Source organism: Equus quagga, chromosome 2, assembly GCF_021613505.1.
Source record: "Equus quagga isolate Etosha38 chromosome 2, UCLA_HA_Equagga_1.0, whole genome shotgun sequence".
Lineage (NCBI taxonomy): Eukaryota > Metazoa > Chordata > Mammalia > Perissodactyla > Equidae > Equus > Equus quagga.
The window spans coordinates 60,685,411-60,707,055 of NC_060268.1; the positions used below are offsets into that span (position 1 = coordinate 60,685,411).

A 21,645-nucleotide genomic window follows, 5' to 3' on the forward strand; every position below is an offset into this window, starting at 1 on the left:
TGAAAATCTGTTGTTCAGTGTAGCCCCTTCATTAATGATCTCAGCTGGATCTTCTGGAGAACTTGCTGCAGCTTCTACATCAGCACTTGCTGCTTCACCCTGTACTTTTATGTTATGGAGATGGCTTCTTTCCTTAAACCTCATGAACCAACCTCTACTAGCTTCAGACTTTTCTTCTGCAGCGTCCTCACCTCTCTCAGGCTTCATAGAGTTGAACAGAGTTAGGGCCTTGCTCTGGACTAGGCTTTGGTTTATGGGAATGTTGTGGCTGGTTTGCTCTTCTATCCAGACCACTAAAACTTTCTCCATATCAGCAATAAAGCTGTTTTGCTTTCCTGTCACTCATGTGTTCACTGGAGTAGCACTTTTAATTTTCTTCAAGAACTTTTCCTTTGCATTCACAACTTGGCTAATTGTTTGACACGAGAGGCCTAGCTTTTGGCCTATCTCAGCTTTTGACATGCCTTCCTCACCAGGCTTAATCATTTCTAGCTTGTGATTTAAAGTGAGAGATGTGCGACTCTTCCTTTCACTTGAACACTTAGAGGCCATTGTAGGGTTATTAATTGGCCTAATTTCAATATTGTTGTGTCTCAGGGAATAGGGAGGCCCGAGGAGGGGGAGAGAGACGAGGAAATGGCTGGTTGATGGAGCAGTCAGGACACACACAGCATTCATCAATTAAGTTTGCCATGGGCACGGTTCATGGTGCCCCAAAACAACCACAATAGTAACATCAAAGATCAGTAGTCATAGATCACCATAACAAATATAATAATAATGAAAAAGTTTGAAATATTGTGAGAATTACCAAAATGTGACATGGAGACACAAAGTATACAAATGCTATTGGAAAAACAGCGCCAACAGACTTATTTGACACAGGGTTGCCATAAACTTTCAATTTGTAAAAAACGCAGTATCTGCAAAGCACAATAAAGCAAAGTGCAATAAAACAAAGTATGCCTATGTTAGAAAAGTAGGAAGAGCTAAGCTCCCCCCTTAAGAAACTAGAAAAAGAAAGGCAAATTTTACCAAAATCAAGCAGAAGGAAAGAAATGATAGGAAAAAAAGTAAAAGTCAAAGTAATTGAAAAGTAGAAAAAAATAGAGAAACTTAGTGAAACTGAATTCTATTTCTTGGAAAATATCAGCAAAATTGGTAATGTTCTAGCCAGACTAACCAAGATAAAAAGAGAGAAGGCACAAATTACCCATATCAGGAATGAAGGGGCAACATCGTTACAATATACACCAACATAAAAAATAATCATTCGTGGGGCTGGCCCAGTGGTGTAGTGGTTAACTTTGCGTGCTCTGCTTCAGCAGCCTGGGGTTCGAAGGTCCAGATCCCGGGTGTGGACCCAGCACAGCTTGTCAAGCCATGCTGTGACAGCATCCCACATACAAAATAGAGGAAGATTGGCACAGGCGTTAGCTCAGGGACAATCTTCCTCAAGCAGAAAAAGAGGAAGATTGACAACAGATGTTAGCTCAGGGCCAATCTTCCTTACAAAAATAAATAAATAAATAAATAGATCAGCAGCATCATCATTATCATCATTCAATATAGTTCAACATTGATGACAGGGAAAAAGTCTCCTGACAGAGTAGAAGTAGAAGAGAATTTTGTGAAGCTGATTATTGTTTTCAACCAAAACCCCAGAGTAAGCAATACTCTTAGTAGGGAAACTTTAGAAGCATCCTATTTCTCCATTAAAAGCAGAGACAGTTCAGGGCCTGCCCACTGGTGTAGGGGTTAAGTTCGTGCACTCTGCTTCTGTGGCCAGGGGTTCGCTGGTTCGGATCCAGGCGTAGAGCTGCGCACTGCTTATCAAGCCATGCTGTGGCAGGCGTCCCACATATAAAATGGAGGAAGATGGGCACAGATGTTAGCTCAGGGGCCAGTCTTCCTCGGCAAAAAGAGGAGGATTGGCGGCAGATGTTAGCTCAGGGCTAATCTTCCTCAAAAAAAAAAAATAAAGCAGAGACAGTTCAAGGATGACCACTACTGCCACCACTGGCCAACTGTTGAACATTGTCCTTGAGGCCCCAGCACATGCAATAAGACAAAGAATGGAATGGAGAGAACAAGGAGGGAGGAATGGGTACCAGCCAGAAATGCATGTGACTACAAACATCAGAAACCCTAACTACCAGTGGCTTAAACACTGAGGAGTTCATTTGTCTCACACATAAGAACTCAGGAAGGAGGGAGTCTAGGGCTGGTGGTGCTGATGAACAGGGCTGCGTGGCTCTCTTTCTGCTTTGCCTTCCTTAGCATGTTTGATTTCATCCTCATGCTTGCCACCTCATGGCTCTAAGACTGCTCCCGTAGAGTTGGGCCTTAACTTACACAGTCCAGGCAGGAAGAAGGGGAAATAGTGGTGCCAGTCTCTTCCCCGAAGCCCCTGGATGGACGTCACCTTACATCTCATTGGTCATATGGCCACTGTTAACTATAAGAAAGGCTGGGAAAGTGAATGTCCAGGGATAAGATTAGCGTTAGGGTTAGGATTTGGGACACACATACGATATACTTAGTATGACACGTTATGCTTGGACTAATCCATTCATGAAAGTCTGTTCTTCCTCGAGTATTAAATATAGTTAATATTCAGGGCATATTTATACTAAAATGATATTTGTTGTTCATCTAAAATTAAAATTTAACTGTGTGTTCTTTTTAAGATTTTTTGCTAAATCTTGTGATACTAGGACGTGGGCACGTTGTTACCCTGAAGAAACTGAGCTTCTAAAATTAGCCAGGAAGAGAGGGTGATGGCTGCTTGAGAGGCACGTGTCAGTAACTTCCGCAGAAGCCTACAAGTTTCCCCAGAAAGACAACGGTTTTCAGCTGACGTTAACACTGGCAAAATGTATCATACAGATTTTTACAGAAGGAAAATTGAGTCACAAAATAGGTGGTGCCTTCAGACACAGACGCGTTCTTCAAATGCCTGTGTCCTGTAAAATTCGAGGCTGCGTGAAGTTATAATTTAGAGATAGAATTTCTGCAGGTAACTAAGAAAAACTTAAAAAAAAAATTTTCAGAGATACCATTAACTGTGGATAATCCATGTGAAATTACAAACCTTTTAGATCTTTATCCTACCAAATTTCATTAAAATTTTACTAAAATCCTTTTAATATTAGGCCCACTTGAAAACTTCTCAGCTGCTATTTTGTTTCACTTTGGGAGTTTAACCGTAAATCTCGCTTGTCTGCCGGAGCCTGAAAGTTAAACAAAAAGTGTACGGAGCCTGAAGACAATGGGAGTAACCGGCTTTACAGTGAATCTGTGGGTTCAGTCAGCCTGGGGGCAGGGTGTGGACTGGCTTCACAAGTGGGAGAGCCAAGTCCAGGCGGACAGTGGGGCAGGAGAGCACAAAGGTCGAGGCACAAATGTATAGGCTGTAAATGGAGTCTTCGTCCACTCTAGCCCACAGCCCAGGGCTGGGGAGGTGGGGGGCTGGCTCGGTCAGGGAGGCTCCCTGGAAACCAGCAAAACCCAGAAAAGTAGTAAAACTGGATTGGTCAGATGCAACAAACACATCCGTTTTGTGGAGGGGAGTTTTAGTGATAAGACTCTGGAATTCCTGCTACTTTTCAAGAGATGGCTGAAGACATTCCTTGCAGCCCACTCAAGGCAGCGTGAGAGAACTGAGTCCTCAAGGCGAATTCTAAATTGTACCCTGATGGGCTGTATTTGATCCACATCTGTCAATTCTTTCTGAGACTGTTGTTATAGAACTGACACAAAAGGGTGGACTAAGGAAGTGAGTGGAAAGACGCCTCACTTCTTTGACTCAATGAACTATTTAAATAAATTACTTGTTCTCTTTCTTGGAATCAGTAGTGTAAGGATCTTTCTCCCCTGAGAATGTCAGACTCCGGCTGTTTGTAAAGGGCAGTTGGGCTGCTGCCAGGCAACAGGAAAGAGGTAATTTCTCTCCCAAGTATTATCTACCATGTAGGCTTAACTCCCTATGGAGTAGATGTGGTCCCCAAAATTTGTTGCTTATGGATTTAATTAATTTCAAAAATAATATTTACTGTTTTTCACTTGTATTATTTCCCCCAAGCCATTTAAATTCTTTAGAATCATCTTTTTCAGTGACTACACAACAGAATAGTCCATCATATGTAGTTACGTTAATTTACCTTTTAAGTGATTTTGGGAATAATGTTATTTAAAGAAATCTTATAGCAAAACATTTTATAAGACAAAGGTTACTCTCTAATTCACTAGCTTTTAAAATTTGCCTTTTCATCTAGGCAGTTTGTGTAAGGCGAGCTGACCTTATATTCTGATGGAAACGTTGCCCTCCCATGCTTTTGTTTTCCTTTTGAAGTCAATGATTACAAATGTTTCGTTGAATTGATGCGCGAAGACTGGTAGTGAACAGTCAATGGGTGACAGAGCCATTTGACTGTCAAGGTGCGAACCCAATAGCATCAACCCAATGACTCAGCCTCTCCTTCTGGAAGAGGTAACATTGCACCACCTCCATCCACAGCCCCTTTCGCTACATCTCGGAAATCACAGCAGACTCCAGCAGAAGTGAAGATCTCTCCCAAGAAACAAAGATCGAAGGTATTCATATTTCTAACTAAGAAAAGAAAATTGTGCTCATTTACAATATTCTCTGAGAGTTTTGGAAATACACATGTCTTGTAGAGTTGTACCTTTCCCATAGAAATTAATACTGTTTCAGCTGCTGCTGGGACGCATTTGATTTTAAAAGAGGGGATTGTTATACAAGTAAATTCTACCATGACATTATCAGTGGAGGCTAAAAGAATTCAATCATGTCACATTATTGCAAGATTAACTAAATGACTGGGTCAACCTAGACCATTAGCTGGTCAGGAGTCCCAGAGTCTTAGCAGTAGGTATTGCTTTATATCCAAATTTGTGTCGCATGGGGTATGTTATCGTGAGGTTTTACTGTATTTCACTTGTCTTTATGCAGAGGATAAAAAAAGCAAGGCATCCAATTTTGCACAGACTACCTTAATGAGGAAGGGGGAAGGAATTCTATATTCTTCCACATTAGGACGTCACAGTACAACATATTCAGCCTCACGAGATTCTCCTGGTTTAAGAAGGCTGGACGTTTGTAGCTGCTTTCTTATGTTTATGAGCCGCAGACTGACTTGTGATAATTGAAACTTTTCACCACAGAAAGGAGACAGCTGGCAGTGTCTTTTTCAGGGTTTACCCTACGTGGTCATGTTTACAGCTGCTCCCATTAAAAAAAAAGAAAGAGAAACTGAAGAGTGGCACAGAAGAGATTACTCCTACCGTGTCTACAGTCAACTGTTACCTGCTCCTCCCAGACCTTCATCTTTTAACGCCCAAATCCCCCTCGAGATGTTTTCACTGCCTTTGCAGCACTGGGGGGCTGTTTCCCCTTAAGAGATTTCCAAGCTGTTTATGGAGCAGCATGTCATGTGACACCCCAGTTGCCATGGCAAATATTTGTGTTTCATGAAAAACGTGGTTAAAAAAAAAAAATCAATGTAAATGGCCAAATCCCAAGATAGACGAGCCTTCGGGCTAGTGTTTGGCCCGCACCATTACGGTTTCAACTTCAGCTGTTTCACAGGCTGTGCGCAGGCCATGGGCTAATGTGCATAATGGGAACAGGCGGGGGCACCTGTTTTGATTCCCACCCTGTTCCCACAGTTTTATAGAGAACAGATCTACAGGTAATGCAAATATGACTAAGTTTTAGCCAGTAAGGGGTCTGCCTCAAAAAGAATTTTTTTTTAATAATGACGTTTTCTGAATGCTAATTAACCCTGCCTTTAATTTCCCTCTGTTGACTTCACAAAGCTTCCCCTACTGCTAGAAGCAGTAGTATTTAAAGACTCTTTCCTGTGGTCTCGAATTGGTACATTTCTGAATTGACTCTTCAATGGTAAATGTCATTATTCATATACTCTGTGGACAGTGTCCTAGCGTGGACGTTAAAAGTCTGAGAGACAGACTGCCTCCTGCCTGGCCTCCTGATAGAGCTGGAACAGATTTAGGATCAGTCCCCACCCCTCAGAGTGGTGCCACACAGAGAAGCCCTTTCTTGTAAATACTTCTCTGCATGTCCTCTAGAAGTGGGACTTGGCATCTGATTATAGTTGTTTTTGTAAATATTTACTTTGTCAAGCCCTTTCTTCAAAGCGAACAGGGCCCTTGGCAAGTAGAGCATCATTGTCTGGGGTGGGAAGGGCTTTCGTGTCTGCACGGAAAGAGGGAACAGGCTGGCCCAGCGGGGGAAGCTGGGGAGGGAGGGGGCGGGAGACTCTGTGCCTTCTATTTGTTTTGCAAAATTGCCCATGAGAGTCATTTTGATTTAAACTGTGTCTCCTTCTTTATTGTAGGGGAAAGGCAAAAGGTCAAGAGGACATCATGATAAGAAGGTCTGTAATTTGTGTGACTAGTTGAAATTTGGGGTCTGTCACCTGATGTCCCTTCCTTTTGCTGCAGGGCAAAAGTATGGGAGGCGGCTTTGACAGCTGGACACGGCAACAAAAGTTCTTTTGCTCTTCTTTTACAAAAGAAATTAGATCCTGTTTTCAGAAAAAAACCATGGTTCATTTAAAGTGAAAACCCTTTTTCTTCCCCCCTCTGTTGGGACTGAATTACTTCTCAGGCTTCAGTCCAAAAAAGTGATTTAGCATACTCAAAATTTGACTGAATCACGACCGTCTTCAACCTCAATCTAATTTTTCGTGTTTTAAAAGTATACTTAAAAAGAAAGAAAACGCAAAAAAGGATTCAGTTGTCCTCCAGCACGTGCTCGCGTGCGTGCATGGGTGAGTGTGCATTCGTACTCATGCGCACACGCACACTGCATATGTGATGTACTAGGTGAGGGTATGGGATTTAGAGCTAAGCTGACTAAAACAAAGCAACAAAAAAGTTGGAAAAATGAAATAGTCCCCACCACGGCAAGTACATGCCAGCAAGGACCATTCCAGGGGGCCACACAGGTAATCAAAGTTCTGAACTGGAAGCGGGAGGGAGCTGGATTCTCCTCTTACAAATAGAGGAGCTCTGAGCACGCCCCTTAAATTCTCTGCACCTCCCTTTCCTCTCTGAGGAGTCAGTGTGTGAAAGAGCTTTGGAACTACGAAGGGCTTGTTATCATATTTCAATGGTCTATTTTTAAGAGCATCTTCTAGGCCTCCCTTTCTCAGTGATCTCATCAGTAAGAAGTTCAGAGGGAGCTCAGCCACCCCTTTTCAAGGAAAAAAGCGCACCTTTTGGGCTCCGCATACTCCTGCAGAGCTGTGACAGACAGGGCTGTGTCTCGGCGATGACGGCATCCGGTCCTTGCGAACCTAGACGTGCTGCTCCTGGATAAACTCGTCAGTGCACTTAGACCCTCCAGCTCCCCTGACTGCTTGGGGTGAGGAACCCGTGAGCTTGCTTCTGCGCTTTAAAAATAGGGTGTGCTTTAAGAATACTGAGGCGTTCTTTATCTGGAATATTTCTAACAGCTAATGTTGACTGAGCATGTTCTCAGGGCACAGCACTGATCACCCTCCATACCACTGAACGCTCACAGCAGCCCCAGAAGCTCTGTGCTGGCATTGTCCCCAGGCCCACGCAGCTGGCAAAGGGGTGCGGAGGATCCAGATGACAGAGCGAGCTCCAGAGTTGGTGGTGTCTCCACATACCAGCTTATGAACTCTTGAACATGGGCTAGTTTTCCAAATATGACTACTAGTCCTTGCTGCTACTAGAAGCTAACATGTACTGTGTGCTTACTCGGTGCCGGCGCTGTTCCTCACGCTTTCCATGGAATAGCTCACTTCATTCTCACACCTCAATGCAGCAGGGACTAGGATTACTCCCATTTTACTGGGAAAACCTGGAGACAGAGAGGGGGAGGTCATCCAGTTAGTGACAGAGCCAGCGTACAAAACCGGGCTGTGTGACTGCCAGAGCCTCAAAGCATTCGAAATTTTTTTAAATCTCAACAATTTTTGATGGAAATCTTTCTAAAAGATATTGTGCCTCTCTGCCTTCCTAAAGTAATTTAACGTTTTCTCTAGCCAATGTCATATAGGCATAGAGCCAGTTTCTGCTGTCTTTTTTTGTTTCCTTCGTTATCAGGACAGTAGTCACTTTGCTGTCATGTCTGCTTTTATTAGCTCTGACTTTAACAGCCTTTCTGTCTTCTAGATCAGGTAACCAGATTAAGTTTGATTGAATGATAAATTTGAGTCAATCAGGTTCTGCATAAGGATCCAAGGAATAAAATCATAAACAACAGTAGACTTTGTAGTAGTTATTTCAAGAATTCTGAGGTCTTTATTTTCAGGAATCTAGTTCAAAGGTTTGAAGTTGCTAGAATTGACTCTCTTGGCAAAAAAATCTTATTACCTCAAGGCAAGCATGTTAACAACTATGTTAGGATCCACTTAATTTTGATTAATATTTTGATCATAAAAAATCTTTTTTTATGGGTAAAACAAGCAAACAAACAAATATGTTTATTGGATGTGAGAGTCCAGGTTAAATTTATGAGGGTGTTTCTTCTGCAAGTAGGGGAGGAGAGGAATGGGCTAAAAAGAAATATAGAGGGGACTTCAATTGTACCTAATGTGTTTCTTTTATTTAAATACATACATAAATATACAAATAATTTAAATATATTTAAATTTTATATTACATTATAAATACAAAATGTACTATATTTTAAAAATATTAAAAACTTGAATATATATTTTTGTCTTCTTTCCTTTAGATATATATATATCATATATATTGTATATATTCTGTATCATCGAACATTAGGACCTCACAGCACAATATAATTCATCCTCATGGGGCTTCTCCTGGCTTAAAGATGCTGGCTTTCTGTAGCTTGCTTTCTTATGTTATGAGCCACAGGCAGACATATAAATACATATATGACATATATATATATGAAATAAAGAAGACAAAAGATTAACATGTGTCCATGGTAGTTTTTTATATTATTCTCTATACTTTTCTGTATTTTTGAGACTTTTTCCAAATTAAAAAAGACAAAATAAAAGAAAATCCTGTTTCCTAAGCCATACTGCTATTGTAAAATATCCTTTGGTATAGAAAGAATAGGTTTAGGTGATAACATTTTAACGTCAAATTTGGAGTCTTGCTTCTCTTAGTCATTTTGTTATATTATTACTTTCTTTAGTATTTTCCCAACGTAGACTCTTAATCTTCTTGTTAGAAAACTGATTATTTTACGGGTAAGTCCGCTGAACTATTTTAATCAAGCAGCATGGGTGACCTTGAACGTCATCGCAGCCCTGTGTGGTCTCGTTTCCCGTGGTCTGTACAAGGAGGAGAGCAGACCAGATCAGTGTCTTTAAGGACGCTCTGTATCCCCTACAACGTCACCCAACACCCCGGGGAAGGAAGAGCAGCAGATGTTCCCAACAGGTGGGGCTCCAGGCCCCTCCCACCCACAGCAGCTGTGTTAACTGCTTTGTGTCTTTACCATCAAATTATAAGTGTTCCAGCTTAAAAATATATCCTATGACAACCACTAGGTGATGTCAGCAGCAGTGCTGGCTTTCACATGTCACATCTAGTAGGGGAACAAGCTTACTTCCTGGAGAGTGACAGAGCCCCCGTGGTTTGTGCTCCCAGCACAGTCCAGTCCGCTTTCTTGACTTGCCCGAAAGGGTCAAAGAGGGGGAGGGCATACTTTGGCTAGAATTAGCAAATCAGTCCAGAATTAGTCTGTCTGCAACCTGCAGATGAGGTTCAAAAGGAAGTCCAAGGCTATTTCTTTCTCTTTTAGACTCACTTTCCCTCTTGAAACTTCATTAATTTACCATCTTAAAGGAAGAGGTGAAAAAAATCTGAAAACAGAAGAAAAACTGTGGAATCTTTTAAAACCATTTTCCATCTTCTCTAATTCGTTAGAAATTGCCACCCTCACACAGGCGTTTTGGGCATGAAACTTTCGAAATGAGTCAAAATTATACAGTTTTATTTGCAAAACACTTTCTCTTGTGAGAAGTTATTGAGAAAAACATCTTTACAAAATTATTCTTTTACTCCTCTTCATAGCATTGTCTAACTGTACATTTTTATTGCATATGATTAACAATTTTACCTATATGCGCCAGAAACAAAGGTTATCAGTAAGGCACAAAATAATCTTCATTTTTTTGACTGTATCTCTTTCATTTATCAAATTATGACTTGATAACTCATAGAAAATTTGGAAAATTCAGAAAGGAGAACAAAGCATGCCTAAGTATGCAAGAAAACTTTTTTCCATAGTACCACAACCCTTTGGCATTATTTGCCCTTTGGCACGCCCCTTTGTTGGTATCATACTGTCTACTCAAAAGTGGCTCTGCTCTTTTCATCTAACAATTTATCATAGGCCTTTACATATATGATTTAAAACTTTATAAAACATCTTAACAGCTACATACTAGTCTGTCTTGATGATATGCCATATTTTTCTTAGCCATTATCCTATTGTTTGACATTAAATGATAAATGTCAAATTATTAATAAGTATTGTAATTATTAGTAAATAATTAAATTAGGGCCGGCCTGGTAGCATAGTGGTTAAGGTCGCATGCTCCACTTCGGTGGCCCGGGGTTCACCGGTTCAGATCCTGGGCACAGACCTACACATTGCTCATCAAGTCATGCTGTGGCAGCATCCCACATATACAATAGAGGAGGATTGGCACATATGTTAGCTCAGAGCCAGTCTTCCTCACCAAAAATCAATCAATAAGTAATTTCCAGTTTTTCTGTGTTAAATAAAATTGCCACAAACATCTTTCCTATTTGTACATAAATTTCTGTAGTTAGGCTCAATCTTAGCAGTAGAACTCCTTGGTCAAAGGCTATGGACATTTTCAGGTCCAAGTAGCCAAATTTTCTATAGTGCTCCAAAACTCAACCTATGAGTTTGCCCATAACTTGTATGATCATAGAACAGCTTTGTGCTATAAACCCAGCCCAAGTAATTGTGAGCTTAAATTTTACTATTCACTCATTCATTCATTCAACTAATCTTTACCGAACTTTTACCGTGTGCCAGGCAGTATACTGGGCACTGGGACTACAGCAGTAAACAGAACAAACCACGTCTTTGCCCTCTGGGATTTATATTCTAGTAAAGGAGGCAGAAAATAAACAGATATTTAACATAATGTCAGGTAGTAATAGGTGCAATGAATTAAAATAAAGCAAAATACATGTGTGGGTGTAGAGAGTGTGACAAAGCGAGGTATTTTAAGAATTCTGCAAGTGTTTTTTAGTGATCTATGATCAACGGACTTGCTGTACGCACATTTTTCCTCAGGAAAATTGTAATGTCAAGCTTTACTTTGGTGATAATGGAAGTTCTTTTTGAGGCTTGCTCTTTTTCCTTCACTTATAGAAAAAACGATGGTGGGTCTTCTCTCGGGAAACTGGGAACCCAGGCTGCTTCTGATCCCCATCCCGACAGGCTCCCTGTAAATATCCCCAGCAAATTCCACCCATCAATCATAATTGTCCCAAGTGGTCCTCAACTGTGTCACATCCTCTCGGAGAATGTCATAAAGGTAGCAGGAAAGATGAATTCAACGTAGCAGTAAAATGAAATGTCTCTTTAGAAAAGGAAATTTCACATTTGACTGAAAACATACTCCGTCTATTTTTTAAAATCTTCCTGATTTTGTTCTGTTTTATCTTCAACCAGAATTGGATGCACTGAGTGTTTTCGTTCCATGAGGACGCATCTCGGGGTGGGGATTTCTTCTCCTCAGGAAGTGGTTCAGAGTTCAGGAAGACATGTGAATAAAGATGCCTTTAAAGCAACTGCAGAAATTATCGCTAGAAAACTGCTGCTGATCTGAGCAGCCTTTCCTCTCAATTCTCTTCTTTTATCTGTCTCCACTCACTGAGTTGTCATTTTGCTTTCTGTTCTCTTTATAAAGGTTAAGGGCTCTGACTCTCACTTTTAGTTGACACTTAAGGTTTACGCAGTTTCTAGGTCCTACGAACTGAGAACTGTCCTGTAGGCCTGCAGACCCTGAAATACTGGAATGTCACTCTTTGGGATTCTCTCCTCATGGCCACCTTTACACATAGTTAGCACAGGCAGATATTCCTCTGTTGTGGTTTGTAAGTTGCTAGAAAGAGCTTCCTATCTAAAAAATAGAAAAGGAAAAAAAATTCCTGGGTCTTTTTCATGGTACGTGGAGTGATGCTATCAGAGATGTTGCCCTTTGATGAGATGGTTTGACTAGCTCCAGGAGTTTATGAAACAGCAGATACTCCTGGAAGGGGGTCACTTTAAGTCAGAGACACAGAGTGTCAAAATTAGAAGCACCCTGAGTGATCCCCTAATGGAAACTGAAACTTCACGGGAGAAATGACCTTCCGAGACCACAGAGGAAGGTGATGACAGAATAGAACCCAAATCTTCTCACTTCAAATCCATCACTTTTCCACCAGGCCATGGTTGATCATCATGTTCATAGGGGTTAGTTCAACAGATGGCTTTCCACATAAGAAAGGAACAGTAGGCCAAGGCCAGGTTGGCTCCGATATAGGAGCTGGTAAAAGGAAGTCTGATCAAGAAGAGCACAGCTTGATAAGGGGCCATATGGGAAGTTCTGGGCAGTTAGGGCTATGGGCATTGGTGGTATGGAATATGGAACAGTAACTAGCTATGTGATCTTGGGCAAGTCACTTAACCTCTCTGAGCCTCACTTTCCTCATCTATGGTAATAACCACATGAACTGGAGGTGAGGCACTGTGAAAGATTCTTTACACATATTGTGATCTTCACAGCAACCCTACAGGGACCTTTCATTTTTACAAATGAGAAACATTTAGATTCAGAGAGGATGTTGTCTTAGTCAGCTCAGGGTGCCATAACAAAATACCATATACCAGGTGATAACAAACATTTGTTTATTTGCTGTCAAATAACAAACATTTATTTCTCACAGTTCTGGAGGCGAGAAGTCCAAGGTCAGAGTGCCAGTATGGTTGAGTTCTGGTGAGAGCCCTGTTCCTCGTTTGTAAATGGCAGACTTCTTGATGTATCTTCAGAGGATGGAGAGAAAGATCATCTCTCTTTTGTCTCTTCTTATAAGGGCACCAAGCTCATTATGAAGGCTCCATCCACCCTCATGATCTAGTTACGTCTCAGAGGCCCGTCCTCCAAATATCATCACGGGGACTAGGGCTTCAACATAAAAACTTTGTGGGGACACAAACATTCAGTCTCTAACAGATGGTAATTTGCCCAAGAGTATGTAGCAGATAGTGGCTCAGCTTGGACTTGATCTCAGATTAGTCAGATTTCAGGGCCAAGGCTTTCCCTGGACCCATCAGAGCCTATTGAGTAAAAGGCAAGGCCAGTGACCTTCAAGACCTCTCCTGCTCTAAACTTTAGGACTGTGGTTATGCTGGATCTCTGAAAACCCTGATGAGGTCGGCTACTCGCTCTGAATATTGTATGTAGCCTTCAAACAATTCTAGCAAGCTGAGGTCTTGATGTCTGTTCTGTACAAAACTTAACACATGGTGGACCCTCAACAAATTTTAAAGAACAGGCCAGACAAATGGCCCACCTGGTCTGCAGGGAATAATGGAGACTCCATCTCTGAGGGTCACTCCACTCCTACTCTGAACCAAGCTCTCGCTTAGAGCCGTAATGGCAGGAAGACATCATTCTTTTTCACACAATGAAATTGCCTGGTTTAATAACTAATAGATATGTTTGGGTGTTTGAGAAACTGAACATTGGCTTAAAGATTTAAAAGTAATTTAGTTTATCCTTCTAGGCAAATCATTCTCTAAAGATGATATCCATGTTGGATTATCCCAAATACTTGACCATTTACCACCAGGAGATCTCGGTTGTATCCAATTTAGAGATCTTTGGCTTCAGTTTAATCCTACATCCACATGCCATCCACAGGTTTGAAAACAACACTTTTTATAAAAACATTCAGCTCAGAAATACATGCCTTTTTTTCTGGCATTTTTCTTTGTGGCAATTATTTCTGAATTCCAGAAGGTGATGCTGGGTCTGTCTTTTTTGGTTCACATCTGTCACTTACTGACCTATGTAATCATCATCCTGCCTTCCTGTTTTTTGCTTTAGATTTTGAGTTTCCCCTAAATAACTGCTCCTGAAACTCTCAAAGTTACCTAATTAGTCATTACACTTTGCAAATGCAGAAGAGCATTTCCCAGCTAGTTGACTCGGTTAGTTAAAGCAGGATGCTAATAATTAGGCCACGGCCACAGATATGGGCTGTGTGTGGGCCAGTTAGTGTGGCCAGGGTCCCAAGAAGGACCAGGTGAGCATGTGGACGGCACAACAGAGAGCCATCCCTGCTGGAAGGAAACAGCGTGGCTACTGAGTCAGTAACGTCATGCTGGAAGGACAACACATCTTGACAAAAAAGAAGAGAAGGAAGGAGAGAAGAAAGAGAGAAGAAGGGAAGGAGGGAAGGCAGGCAGGCAGGCAACAAATAATTGTAGTAGATAAGTTCATGGAGGTAAAGAGTAAAGGAGGAATAACAGAAGGAACCAGAACCGGAAGCATGGCGTGACCTTTAATCAGGGCTCTTCTTCCCGGCAGGCTGTGAAGCAGCTTTGTCTTTACCTGCTCAATGGATCTCACAGTGCTGATGCACTGCTTTAATTTGGGAAGCCTTTCTCTTGAGAGACATGTCTTTTCTTGCTCCAAGTGTAAAGTGCTCCCAAGAGTGGCATTCCCCGTGACAGATGTACTACAGTTATGCTTTAGCTGACTCCAAACCCATAGCTTCCCCGTGCCTGAGTGGTCTATTTGATGTCCAAGAGTGTGTTTCCTTTGAGAGCAGATCTTTACTGGAATATCATCCAAGAAGGTAGGGAGGTACAATCCCTTTGTTCTAAAACAACCACTGTTTAAATTCTGCAACCCCACTCCCACCCCACGGCTATTCTTTCCAAAGGTCTTAAATCCATTTGCTGGTGTTTGCAAATGCCCTAGACCTACCCATGGAAAGACACTGTCCCAGAGAGACTTAAGAGCCCTCTCCTTTCTAAAGGTCTCCTAAGGTTGTTCTATTTTCATAGATGGTCCCAATTCCACATGACTTTCTGTAAAGATAAGGAATTTCAAAAGTAGTTTAACATTACCAAGGAAACTCGATTTTCTGGCAAGTCTTCCATCCGTGGCTGTGCTTCTTAGACGAGTCTCAGGCTCTTGTTGACAGGATCAAGCATGTGACTGGCAGGGCCAGCCAGCTCCATACACGGCCATCTGCGATTATTTTGCGTGTCTGTTTCTCACTGATGAAGTACTGTCGTTCTTCTCTGAATTCTAAACTTCCCACCATCAGAGCCCAGTCTTGAAGGAAGATGTAGCCACAGGCCATTTCTGTTGGAACATGTGCCACTTGTCTTCTCCCAGGACGTGCAGCTCCTCCTGCCCACACCGATGTCTGCTAAAGGAGGCATTACTTCTCTAACTCTCTTTTGCCCGTCCAAGAAGTAGGAATTTTTTTCCATCTACCAGTTTGTATTCTCTCTTGGCGCTTTGATTAGATCAGAAAGGACTAAAGTCTTGGCGAGAAGCCTTTTCTATCATTCTTATGCCTATAATAATTCTTAAAAGTATACAAAGCCTGCTGCTGTTTAAGGTCTGCTTCTGACGTTCAAGGAAATTCCCCCTTTTGGACTTACTTCTTGCTTTTCAGCATTTTTACTTGCAATGCCAGTCGAATTAATTATTCCACTACCTGAAACCTACGAAAGGAAAGAATTTGAAGGGTTTTTTTTTTAATTTCTTGCGCTAGCTTATTGTGCTTTTACTGTATATCTCTTGGCTTGCTTTTCTCTTAGATAGCTTTCTGCCTTGAATTTGTTAATTAATATCAGTTAATATTTGCTTAGTAAAGACAAAGCATGAACAATCTAACATAGTAATATTCAACACAGGGCTGTGACATCATAGTTATTGATAAATTAACTGGGTCTTTTTTTTGACCATGGGGCAGAGTGCCTATTTTTCTAGTGCAACAGGTTTCAATAATGAAATGTAGTGGCTTCACAGTGGGCATAGACACAACAAAATTTCCTTTTCTTTTTTCTCTTTTTTTTTTATAAAGGGGTGTGTGTCACATCGATTGCTGTTGTCATCCAAACCTCTTCTGACTTTATTTTTAAAATAGCGTTTATTCAGTTTTTTTCAAACAGAAAAGTATAAAGAAGGAAAAAACTGCCCATCATCCCATTCTTACAGAACCCCTCTTGACACTTAAAAATAAAAGTAGTATATTTTCATGATTTAAAAATTCACTCAGTACAGATAGGAACAAAATGAAAAGTGGTTGCTTCCTTGGTATTTGTTGTGAGATTTCAGATTTTTGTCTACTGGGGACAGCTCCAGATATGTCCCTAAGAAGACACCAGATTTAAGAATAAAAGAACATATGTCAAGAGAAACCCAGAAAGTGGCAAGGATGGTAGCACACAACACAGTGCTCCTTGTGAAACTCACTCCTAGATATTAAGAGAAGGGGGCAGAAAACTCTAAAATGCTAGGAAGTGATGACCTGTTAGAAAGTCTGAATAGACAGGACAGTGGTGATGAGACGACTTGAAGTTACCATAAAGACTGCACAGAAAGCCTTCACCCTGTTTTTCAGGATTGGTGGGTAACTTATGAGCGAGCAGTGACATGATTCCGCCCATGCAGGTGCAAAAAGTAAATCACAGAGATTATGGGGGCAGCTGACCTCTAACGTATTCTTCTGCTAATGAGTTTTAGGATATATAGTGGCCAAACTTTCGTATTTTGACATGTATGCATTAAATCAAAACTACGATCCATATCTTCCCACCATTGAGTAATAAATGATAATGTGATAGTGTGTTTCTTGACCACTCCTTTAAAGCGGATCACAATTATATTTCATCTCTGACGACACCTTCCTTCCGCAGGCCATGAAAGCCACAATATCTTCTAGGGCTCTGAAGTCACCGTGGGATTATGACTTTTTCATTTATAACGGCGTCATAGACAAGACAGCCCCGGACTTCTTAGCATTCAAGGAATATTTTAGTTTCTCTTGGGGAAGTATTTTTTCTCTCTTGGAGCACATCGAGCAGTTTCTCAGGGACTATGCAATCCCGGAAGTCAAGATAAAAGGCGATAGTTTGGTAGCTCTCCTTCCTGACTTTGAGCTGAAGAATAGACTCAGCAGAAGTGACCTTCTCTCAGTGTTAGAGGACCCAGCTCACGTCCAAAAGTTGTTAAACCTTCCGGGGCAAAGGTACAAGGGCCAAGACGGAAAGGTAAAGGCTGTTGCCAAGATCCAAGCCACGTGGAAATGCTACAAAGCAAGAAAATTCTTCCTCACTTATCGCCAGCGGAAGTGGGCGTCAGGGGTGATCGCCATTGCCTGGCTCCTACACTGCCATAAGTCCCGAGTGAAGAAGATCCTGAAGGAGTCTCGGGAAAGACACCTGGAGAATTTCCGCATCCGAGCCAAGGTACACAAGGCTGCCAGCTGTTAAGGCAGACCTCTTTTTCTAAACATTTCCTGCTTGAGCGATCGCAATAAGTTGTCTCTTTATCTTCCCTTCCTCTCTCCAGCTACCCTCCCTCTCAGCCTCCACTCATCTCAACACATGATGCGCAAACCCTACACTTTTTTATGTCATATTTTAGCCCTAATCAGCAATCCAGCTTTTGCGCCCACAAAATCTGCTGCAATTTTTCTATAGAAAAAAAAGTCCCTTCACTTTGACTATGGTAGTTCCATCAGAAAATCAATGTTTTAACTGCTTTACCTTTTCTCCCTATATATACCTTCTGGCACTTTAATTTGCTAGGGGAAAAAAAATCCTCTCTTGTCTACATTGCTGTCACCACTTTGTCAGAAAGTATTTAAGTTTGCAGACAGCCTTTTAATTAGTGCTCACAATTTCATTTATGTTTGCTTTCTCTTTTTTTCATTCATATTCTGTTAATTAAGTGAGCCGCCTCTAATCTTCCGCTGCCAGTAGCATCATGTAGCCACCTAATTAAATTAATTGGGGAAGATGTTTTAAGTATGTAATTAAATCAATTAATATAATTTATGCCTGGCTTAACTGTACAGTGGAAAAACAGCTGAAGTTTGACTAGATGAAGCCACTGCAGCTTCCTGTCACTGATCAATGCTCTTCTTGATTTTTAGCATCTGGCAGCCAACTGGAATCGCATCAGGACCTCCAGGAGGACTATTATCCATATCCCATCATTAGGTATAACACTTTTGCCTGCAAATCTATCAGCAACCTCTATTACCCACCACATTATGGCTCCTTGATTGAGTTCAAGGAAGGCCCCTTGTTTTATTCAAATTGGTCTCGGCAGGAAAATGTTCTCGACATGATGAGAGTAATAACACAGGGCCCTCGCTCGAAACGGCGTTTAATTTGGGGATTAAGCAAATAAAGTCATTATGTGGGGGCCGCTATTCAGTGGAGAGGTGATTTGCTGTAATTCGCTTTCATCTGTATGAAATGAACTAAAAAGTTGTATTTTTTCCCCCTGAAATAACAGATAATGTTTTCGATCTTCTTTAATGATGGAAGAACACAGGCTTGCATGTGTTGTGGCTGTTACGCCAATAAGCCAGGATATTGCTTGTACACTGTTTTTAATCAAATGTGCAGTCAAAATGATAAGCTACATTCTCTGAAATTATTTAGTTCTAATTACGAGCAGATGGGGTGCTTTATTTGCACCTAGGGCGCCTGAGCAAAAGGAAATGCTGTGTGAACAAGAATAATTAAGAAGTTGAATAGTGTTTTTTGCGCTTAAATAATCTGCAGTTTCATGTTAATTAGCACGAATGTAATTATTTAATTACATTTATGAATTGGGGAGCTTAAAAGCTGTTGTCTGCAACGCAGTGGTAAAATAGGTATGCCAAAGCCACATTGGGAATTTCAGAAATTTGCATTGGATGTTCTTTTCAAACATGAGCTGCTGTCAAAATATTTAGGATTTGTTTGCTTGCTTATTTTGTTTTGTTTTGCATTTTATCAACCTAACGTGTTAAGTTTTCTTGGTGAGGCCAAATTCCCCAAGCTGACTTGGTAGCGTTTTGACAAACAGCAAGACTCATTGAATCTTCATGTTACCTATTAGCTCTTTGTTAAGGCCTTTTAAGTAGAGCAATGCATTAAGGAACCTATCATAATAGAATTCTGGATGGCAACTTATTTGTGTTCCTATGTGAGTATACGTGCTTGTGTACTTATGGGTAGTGTAGGACATAACACATTTAAACCGTAATATGAAAAGCAAAAGAAAAATTGAAATTATTATATAAATATAATTAAGATTATATTTTAAATTAGTAAAATATTAGTAGCAATAAATTAATGCAAACTTTCCTAGATTCTAGAGTGCTTACTCTAGAAAATTTGAGAAAATAGAAAAAAGTTGTAGAAAAGTTGAGAAAATACCTCAGTTGCACAGAGCCTTTTAGTTTTGGGGGTTTTTATGGCTCACAGATGAAATTAGTTCTCTCTTAGGATGTAAGTGAGGGAAGGCACATCTGAACTTCATTCTGACTTAAGCTTTTGTTTGGGTGGCACTCTTTTTGCACACAAAATTAGTTCACACGCAGAAATTGCACTTGTAATTGATTACAACCAGAGAGGCTAATTTCAGACCCAATGAATGGACCTGAGGCTTTAGAATAAGGTGCGAGAGGCTTTGCTTTTACAGCTAATTGTGGGCCTGACCCGATATTATGTGGGAAATTTTGTTTGCGTTCTTTATTTTATTCAAAACTAGAAATAGAAACAGGATCCCCACTTGGCAATGCTGACAAGCACAAAAGTATTATAAACACAATTTCCACAAACTTCTTCCCTCCTGTTCCCCCACCTCTGACCCTTCGAAGCCCCCGTGCAATCAGCCCTGTGGAGAAGTCTGATAGAAAGGAACCTCCGAAGAGGAAAAATCATGAAGGTCATGGTCATGAATAGAAACTGGGCAATAAAAAATAAATCTAAATGAAAGTGTCTGGAGGTTCCCAAAGGGCTTGCGGAATATAAATTAAGTAGAAAAATAACCAGTCAGAAGCTAGAATTAGAAAGCATTATTTTAAAACTAGTTTTCTTCTAGATTACGTAAAATCAGTTTAAATAAATACGTAATAAATCTGAAAGTCTTCCCTATTGCAGTAATTTTTGTTTGTTCACAACATAACCCACTTTAAAGAAAAATTGCTAATCGTGTATTTTCTAAGAGATAAGAAGAGGCTCAGCTATTTTTCTCAACTGAACCTTTAAAACTCGCAGTTATGCATTTCGCTAGAGAATACTACTTGGGCTTTGATTAAATAGTATTTGTTTCAAATAAATCTATGCTTTAAGTTTTATGAGATGACTTGTGGACATTAAATTAAGTTTAAATAATGTTAAACTGTCATCGCATACCTATTCCACAGACATAATTGTCAAACCATACTTTTTTTTTTTTTTTTTTAAAGATTTTATTTTTTCCTTTTTCTCCCCAAAGCCCCCCGGTACATAGTTGTGTATTCTTCGTTGTGGGTTCCTCTAGTTGTGGCATGTGGGACGCTGCCTCAGCGTGGTCTGACGAGCAGTGCCATGTCCGCGCCCAGGATTCGAACCGATGAAACACTGGGCCGCCTGCAGCGGAGCGCGCGAACTTAACCACTCGGCCACGGGGCCAGCCCCTGTCAAACCATACTTTAAAAAAAAAATGATGATGATGTACCTTTTCCTGTGACCCGCTTTCCCTGGGAATACTTGAAGAAGACTTCAGCAACGTTGGCTACACCGCTACTTTGTACCCCCTGCAGGGACTTACCTACACAATTCATGAAAATAGAAGTCAGTGAAAGTGGAGCAAATTTTTTTTCTAAATACAGCCCCCGACCCCAGTCTATTCAAGATAATAATTTTGTTTCCAGAGTTGAGAGCAATTCACTAATCAGAATGGTTGGTAGGAGTGTGAGGCTCAGGAAGGCATCTAATACAAGTTGCAGCCTTCTCCTCTTTTTCTCTTTCTGGAGGAAATTTGCGATCAATTCCAGTGTAGAATTAGTCCCAGAAAGAATTACACCGTGCAGCTAGCCAACTGGGGCTGCACTAACTTGTTTGAACCCTAAAAATGAAAGGTTAGTATCTGATGACTATATTGCAGTTGTAGGCATTTGGTTATTTGCTTTTGCAATTTTGTACCCACAGGAATAATCACATTCTCCAAACCCACCAGCACAGAAAGGATGGCCTTTCAGTAACATTTTTGACCACAAAATATTTATCATGTGTTTAAAAATCTATGGCTTGGTAATGTGAACATTAAGATGATCACAGGTTGCAGAGTCACTGTTTTGAAAGGAGGAGTTCTGAAACACGATTGACTGCTACACATTTGGGGAAGTATTTCCAGAGGTGAGAAGAAGTTTCAGCAGCTATTTTTAACCAACAGGAGAGGTTGGATGCTGTTGATTAATTGTCCAAAGAAACGGATTGGCCTTGTCATTTTATAAGATGATAAGAAGAAAGCCATCCTTTCCAGATTGTATAGGCTGAGCTCTTAATGGGATATTGCATATTTTATCATTTTTATTAATTAA

At 40.8% G+C, this 21,645-nt stretch overlaps 1 protein-coding gene across 1 annotated transcript in view; it reads left to right on the top strand.

Annotated features, from left to right (window-relative positions):
• The window catches only part of IQCH (IQ motif containing H), a 176,506-nt gene that overhangs the window by 70,677 nt on the left and 84,184 nt on the right, over positions 1–21,645 (top strand). Inside the window, exons 7-10 of the mRNA XM_046653366.1 lie at positions 4,520–4,596; positions 6,384–6,422; positions 16,976–17,527; positions 18,217–18,283. Coding sequence (XP_046509322.1) covers positions 4,520–4,596; positions 6,384–6,422; positions 16,976–17,527; positions 18,217–18,283 — 735 coding nt within the window. The remainder of the gene's footprint in view (positions 1–4,519; positions 4,597–6,383; positions 6,423–16,975; positions 17,528–18,216; positions 18,284–21,645) is intronic.